The following is a 7,831-nucleotide window of genomic DNA, read 5'->3' as shown; positions in this document are numbered from 1 at the left end:
GTTGTTGTTGTGGGGGGGGGGGGTGCGGGGGTGGGGGGAACACCTTGTTCTCTTGCCTTAAAACCTGCAAAGTATCTCTCTTCTTGGGTCTTCATACATCACAGCAAGATCTCTGATGTTTCTTCATCTTCAGGTAATAGACTCGATTGGCTTCTGGATAGGTGACTTTGGAGAGTGGCAGTTTGTAGATGGCAGAGTTGTTTGTAGTTATCAACAGGAAGGTCAGTGCAGACAAGCAAAAAGCCCAGGTTCCTGATGGTACTCCAAACTGCAAAGAAAAATACAAACCACTGCTTTACTGTGCATCTTTCTTTCATTTCATCCCTCAACCCTTGAACAAAACTCAGAGCCAGGTAGCTTGGAAAAAAGCTTTCTCAAGGAAATCTTGACTTGGTTTTGCGTGGAATTTCTTCCCTGGGGAGGTAGGGTTTCTTTATGGGATCTTGACACTGTGCGTTAACCTGCAACATCTACCAGCTGTGGTGAGAAGGCTGCCTTCTCTTTGTGCGTCTGCAGTGGTCTTGGATGGAGACAAGATAGGAGTGGATACCAGAGGCATTCAGCTTTTCCCTGGCCAGTTGTACTGGCTGCCTTTTGGCACTTGGGCAGACCAATTAAACCAAATTTGAGGTTTGTTTACACATGTGGAGGGCCCTTTCCTCAATCACTTCTGGCACTTCAGGCACAAAGGATAATTATCTCGGAGGTGTTGCCGGCTGAGCTGTGGAAGTTCATGCAAGCTCCAAGGAGAAAAGTTGTGAGTGGCCTGTATCAGTGGGAACCACACCAAAGCCCTGGGCAGATGGTATCCCCTCTCCTGGATTATTTCTGCCTTTGGCTTAATGATTCTCCATGTCTTGGTGTTTTGCCTGACGAGCCAGGAAAATACACAGTGTTCAAATCTTTGTTGGGAACAAGGCCTTAGCTGGTACATTACTTACCACAGACAACATGTTAGTCACTGCTGCTCCCAGGTAGGCAGTGAAGAGCGCTGTAAAAAGGAATAAGGTAGTTCCTGGTGAGTTCAGTTTCTCATGGAGGAAAGAGCAAAGACAAACATCTGCCACACTGCCTTAGGTAGCTCATGGTCTATTACCATGCCTGGGCATAATCCCCCTCTTAAAAGCTCTTTCCTTTGCACTGTGTCCCCCCCAACCTGGAGCTCAAGGAAAGGGCAAAACAAAAAAAGAACTGGAGTGATGACAAATTGACTATGAAAACAGAGGCTTTTGGAAAATGCACTTACATGGAAAGTGTGTAGCTTGATGGATTGGGTTAAATGGGAAAATAACCATTTCCCCCCCATCTCTCCTGCCTCTAGGGCTAGAAGGTGGGTCAATGAGATACAAAGCTGTATCTTTTTTATATGAGCACTGAATGAGCAATAGTTTCACTCCCAGCTCACTGTGATATTGAAATATCACATGGAATTGCCTTATAAATAATTCTTCAATCATTCTGTGTTGCCTAACTCATGCCTTTGGTATCTATTTCAATAGACTGGGAAACTTTATTGTCTAGCTACACATGCGGGCCGATCTTGAGCTCCTGTTTTCTCAAAGTTTAGATATGTCCTCCTCCAAAGAAGGAATTTGAGCTGGTATCTATGATTGGAAAAAAAAATACAATTCATCCAGCAATGTTGAACAAACACAATTAATGCCTCAAAATTAAGCATCTAATTTCAAAGACCTTAGTTAATCAGCACCCACTGCTCACATCTCTCATTTTGAGCACAACTCTTGTCTGGAAGAGAAAGAACTGCTTTTATTTTCTCAGAGTACATTAGAACAAAGGCTCCAACATCCGACTCCATCATTCATTGGTCTTGCCTAACTCCATCTGCCTGTCTAGAGGTGGCCCTCAGGCTCCATCCCACCTCTAGTATAAGTGCATCTTGTAAGGAAACGGGGCAGTGGAGAAAATCCATAGGGTACGTACCACAGGCAATTGCCAGCAAATGTGTCTGCCAGGTGAAAGCGTAGAACATACCTCCAATGGCAATGCATGAGAGGGAGCTGTTGTAGCCCCACAAGCCACAGTAGATTTTGCTAAAAGGTGTTGCTAAGCTCAGTGCTGGAAAATAAGTTAAAGATTTGTCATTCCTTCACCAAAGAGATAAAAGCTGCTGAGAAATGGCATGAATCCAGCTTTTTAAGGGCTCTAGCCAGCATGCATACATGAAGTTCCCATTTGTAGTTGTGTTGCTACAGTCTAAGACTAAAGACACTTTAATCTAATACAATCAGGACAGCATTTCTCAGGTGCTACTGAGCTGAATTTGGCCATGTGATTTCAGAAGATACATGAGTGAATGAGCATATGTGTGAACCTTAAATGTATCCCTAAGGCCTGCACATTCAGACTTATGGCTGTCATTTTTAGTCAGCTGCTCCTAAACCCATCAGAATATATCCAGAAATGAAGTATTTAATGAAAAAAATTCATTTCAGCCAAAAATACGCTTTTTTCTTCTGAAGATTTCCACCATCAGTAAGTCCACTAGTTTTCCACAACCAAATGTTACAAAGGTTTCCACCATCACAAAATGAGGTAGGGAATGGGGAAATCAGTCAAAAGAATTCTTAAGACAGAAGCTTATGTATATATTTTTTTTTCCAAGCTCTTTCCAATGGAGGAAACATTTGTGACTGTATCATTGTGGTTCCTTTTATTTGCCATGCTTTTATAAAATTAGTGACTCATGTTAAATCCTTACCTGCCAGCATCCCCACTGCTGATCCAATTGCTGCATGCAAGCAAATGAGAGGAGAAGACATAAATAAAGCAATCAGGAAGATTCCCCCAGTCCAGGGGTTATCACAGCCATAAACCTGACCCACTCCAACTGGAATGGATTGCAGGAGCTGCAGAAATGGAAAAAAAGAAAAAAAAAGTGATTTTCTTATTGGCTTTGTAATTTTTATTTTTTTTTTAGTACTTATCTTTCTTGGCCAGGTTCATGTTTGGTGTTTGTTGGATGCAGTCTGGCTTTCTGGACTGTAAGTGGAAAGTTTGGACATTGCTCGGGAGGCAACAGGGCATTTCTATAGGGTTTCCTCTTCAATGAAAATGAGTCATGCCTTGCTCCCTATCCATGAGCTCCTCTGCCAGGTTTTTGCTCTAATATCAAAGGTAAATGTCTTTTGTGAAAGGGTTTGCTCATAATCTTTATACATGCTGCTGGCTTGGCCACTTTTGCATGCTGTGAATCTAGGAAATGGAAGTGCTCAGAGAGATGATGCCTTTCAGAAGACATTCTCCTCAAGCTGGAGGGTGATCAGGCATTGGAACAGGAAGTGATGGAATCACCGGAATCCCTGGGAAGTATTCAAAAAACTGTGTAGATGAGACCCTTAGTGACATGGTTTAGTGGTGGCCTTAGTAAAGGTCCTGGGGTGAAGGTTGGACTTGATGATCTTAAAGGTCTTTTACAACCTGGTTAATTCTGTGATTTCTCTGAGTGGGCAGATCCAAGGGTAAAATGGCCGATGGCTTGGCTGGAATTACAAGACTTCACTCAGGTAAGGCTATATACCTGATCTACTTATACACCTGAAACTCTGTTGGGATTCACTAGGAATATGAATGCGAGTTGCTGGGTTGATGGAACAGAGCCCAAGTTGTTCACATTTTAGCAATGGTTTCAAGACGCTTTTCCTCAAAACATTGTATTCCTCAGTGTGGAACAGTCCATTTCACCATGGTAAATGTTCTTTGAGAAATGTCACTTGCGGGGATTGCCATTTAGTATCAATTAACTTCCTTTTCTTAATCACTCCCTGGGAACACCTAAAAATAGCCTGCTGAGGCATGGGGGAAAGCTATTACTCTAGTATCTATATTGTTTGTGGCGCTATGCAGTAGAATAAAATGTTCCTTTGGAAAAATCCCACTTGAATATTAACTTAAAATATGTGAATGTGTGCCTGCACCCAAGTTTGTAACCATTCTTCCACAGAAATATCTGCTTGCTCATTTCTAATCAGAAAGATGAAATTTTAAAAACACAGCACTCTGTACATGGAAAACTAAAATTAACCCGTGAGTTAACTGGTAGTCTCAGCACAACCTTAACTATGGGGTACTGATCAGTATATACACAGTAATGGTAATTAGATTCTACAGACTCTTTGAAAATTTTGATATATATATATATATTTAGATGCAATTGCAAATGAAAGATGCCAAAAACATTCTCATTTTCAGGCTATCAAGAATGTTAATTCCTAAAATAAACCTTTATTGGTTTATAATATTATTATTATTTGGATAATAGCTATCTTATAAATGCAATTTTGTATTGCCAGGCCATAATATGGCAACATAAAGGAAGATATTATCATTCTATAGTGGTTTCCTTTGTAGATGGAGGAGGCTGTTATCTTTAAGACATCTTACCATTGGCAGTTCAGCATCTGTCCAGGTGATATTTGGTGTTGCTGTTGCAGGCTGAATGACAATTGTAGGGAAGAAGAGGTTATGGGGTCCTGATGCAGCCAGGTAGAGGGTCAAGGCCAAGTTGAAAGGCAAGGTGAGAACAGGCAGATCCCACTTAGAGAAGACTGAGCCTAAAGCACTGGTGAAAACAGGGCTGAAAGAAGATCAAAATTGTCTTACTAGGAGCTTGTCAGCTAGGCAAAACTCCCAACCCCAACAAAAACAGCACCACTCTGCAGGAAATTCACTCTATTTCTTTAAAAACAGCTGTCTAATTTCTTCAGTCTTTATGACAAAATCAGAGATATTCTGGGGTCACTCAGTAAATTAATTTCCTACTCTTCCCCATGCAACTATCTATGTACAGATTCCAGTGGTGTTATGCACCACTGGAGTCTCTACATTGCATATATATGCAATATATGTGATGAATTTGGTGACCATGAAGGAGAGAAGACCCTCCACTCTCACTGCAGAATCCAGTGATTTAATGAAGTTATTCCCAGATCAGTTGCAGTGCTTACTTTTTTAATTTAGTTCTTGAAGTAGACTGAATTTAGGACACCCAAGCCAGGTCTGAGTGAACTGTGTGTCCTTCCTTATTAAAGCTTATGGATCAGAAGGAAAGGCTGACATCAAAGTTATGCTAAATCTCCTCTGTTAAAATAATGCTCCTCTTGAAACAAAAATGAATTGACTCATCATAGTAATATGGCTAACATTTAGGACATTGCATTACCCATGGTCAGCCATCAATTTTCCTTTTCCCCATTGGGCTTATTTGTGATTATGTGGGTATTTTCTTTGTTTCCTGATTGTATTTGATTTTAAAATAATGCTACAGACTTAGTAACACACATGTGACTGTTGTGTTTCTTTTCCGCTGTTGTCTGCATAGTGCATAAAAATACAACAGTTCAGTCCCAGTGTGATGGCTCTGGGGCTGGAATAAGAAGCAGAGGAGCCATCTAACTTACCATGTCATGGACACCAGTGCTACAGGCAGTAGAAGCCACCAGTGGTAGTCTCCCTTATCAGAGAAGATGGCCATGAGCAATCCCACCAAGAGCCCGTTGTAGCCATACAGGCCTGCTGCTATGGCTGACCTGTGTGAAGGGAATGAGTATCTTGAAACCTTCTCCTTTGCAGATGCTTTGCTCACATCACCCCCTACTCCCAATGCCTGCATCAGCCTATCCCTCCCTGAACTCTCTGTGATGAAGATCTGCCAAGGGTCATGCAACTGACCTTTGATTTCCCATTCTTGAGTCCCATGTCATCTCAGCAACTACCTTTTCTACAATTATATCCAGTGTCCTTTTGCACCAGATAAAGCTGATGGGAAGATTTGCCTGGTTCTACCAGACCAGACTATTAGCCAGGAATGTGCTTTACTCCATGTCGCTTGTTTAACACGTAAGTCAGCACTGAAGTGACAGTCTGGATTTGAAGGGGAAAACAATGGACTTACCTATCCTGACCCAGAATAAGTGCTGTTAAAGTGGAGACAACACTTCCTAAACAGCCTGTAAGTGTCCACCATGGGTTCTGCATCAGGAAGCCAGCAACGACAACGATCCCACTGATGGGATTGTTGACAAACATCACCTGGGATATTCCACGCAGCACCCAGTCAACAAACTGGATCATGAGAGGTTTATCTGGAAGAGATCAAACTAAATAGTAATAGAAAACCAAACCAACCATATATGCAGGTGGTCCTGATCTGGGATTGATTTTTTGAAACTCGGGAAGAGTTTTGGCAGTGGAACTTGGCAGCACAACTGAAGCAATGAATCAATAAGACTGTGAAGCGTGACTGGGATTTATTATGGTCTGTAGTGAAGTCTTACAGCTGGAAAGCTGAGATGAACAGTGTGGTTGCCAGAGTCCCATGTTATAAAGTATCCTGGACCAGATTCATGTGAACCAGCTAATTTATGATGTCTGTGCTTCAGATGGCAAATCGCATGTGTATCCCACTACTGATTTATTATAGGGACCAAGCACACCTACCTATATGTAATTTAACTTCACAGTGGCATTAGGCTTGACAGAAACTGCTCAGCTGAAAGGACAGGGAGTCTTATGAAGAATGGCAGAACACAGATTAACCATTCCAGAGTATGTTTTGTGGTATTAAATTTGCTTTGTACATGGCATGTTGGGAGGTAAATGTCATCTCAGTCATCCTCAAGATTTAAGCAGTGTATCTCTGCACATGGCTGATTTTTTCCCCACAAAATGGAAATAAATCAGGGCAGAGGTTCTTTCTGCACTAGTATAACTTGAGTTACATTACTGAGAAGTTAGTTATTACTCCTTTGATGTAATTCTTCTTTGGAATCCCCTAATAAGTCACGATAAAATAGCTTTACCTTTTAGCCAGGTTCCAAATTCCTTCATGTCTCCAGTGAGGTACCCAACACCTCTGCAGAACCTCTTGCCAGCTTTGATCAGTTGATTCTGCTTTATTGGGTTTCTTTCCCCCTTGTTTTCTATCTTGATATCAACACTGTTTTCCATGTTGATGTTCCAACCCTTTGGTAAAATTAAAGGGGGGAAAAAAAAGACAGTTCATTACAATGCTTTTTACTGATCCCTGTTTAATCTCTCACCAGGTTTTATTTTGGAGCCAGAAAGAGTAACTTACTCTGAACACCTGATTTTCACATCCCTCTTCATGTGCTTTTGGAACCCTTCTCTATCCTTCCAGGCTTTCATGCAGTCATGGATTTGAACACCACAAGGAACCACTAAGCCTTCTGTTAGTTGTCTTTTACCTGATTTTAACATCCTGCTCAGCTACACCATGTATTATAGAAATCAAGCAGTTCTTGGTTTAAGGGGTGACTTCAAGAAGAGCAAGGTGGCATCAGAGGACACTGGCTTCACAGAAGTTGAAGCTTACCTGAAGATTCAACTCCATAGAAGTCCACCACATCTATGAAGCTGCTTCATTGACTAAGTTTCCTCTGCTGCTTAACCCATATTTCAAGTTTAAATTTGTCTACCATCCACCAATAACTGCTACCTAAAGTTAGATTTATAGGTTTCTATACTGTCCCTGTTGAGATCACCTCAACCTTTCCCATGAGCATGGTCTTAGCTAGAGGGTTGTTCATGGTGTTCACTCTGTTACTTATATGCATATGTACATTAGATTTTTCTTTACTGAATTGTACTTTCAGCTGTCCCATGTTTAGAAGTACCCAGCACTGATTTAAGACATTGTTTCCCCCAGATAAGTACCACACAGCCGCTCCCTCATTCCCCTGCAACTCCACAGGGGGATGGGGAGGAGAATTAGAATAAAATATGAAAAACCCCATGGATTGAACTAAGACCAGTTTAATAATTTAAATAAGAGTAAAATATAATATAATAATAA

General features: G+C 41.3%; 1 protein-coding gene across 1 annotated transcript; it reads right to left on the bottom strand.

Annotated features, from left to right (window-relative positions):
- Positions 1-41: 41 nt before the first annotated feature.
- Positions 42-6,966, bottom strand: SLC14A1 (solute carrier family 14 (urea transporter), member 1 (Kidd blood group)). Its single transcript, XM_010021821.1, has 8 exons — positions 6,819-6,966; positions 5,912-6,101; positions 5,418-5,546; positions 4,402-4,594; positions 2,720-2,867; positions 1,942-2,076; positions 942-991; positions 42-268 (listed from the first exon to the last, which is right to left on the bottom strand). The coding sequence occupies exons 1-8, from the start codon at positions 6,964-6,966 to the stop codon at positions 92-94; spliced, it is 1,170 nt and encodes a 389-aa protein (XP_010020123.1). The 3' UTR covers positions 42-91.
- Between the last annotated feature and the right edge of the window lie 865 nt (positions 6,967-7,831).

The sequence above is a fragment of the Nestor notabilis genome, unplaced genomic scaffold (genome assembly GCF_000696875.1).
Source record: "Nestor notabilis isolate BGI_N333 unplaced genomic scaffold, ASM69687v1 scaffold8979, whole genome shotgun sequence".
NCBI classification, from domain to species: Eukaryota; Metazoa; Chordata; class Aves; order Psittaciformes; family Psittacidae; genus Nestor; species Nestor notabilis.
Note: the sequence above shows the minus strand (reverse complement) of the source record. Positions and strands in the feature narration are given on the sequence as shown.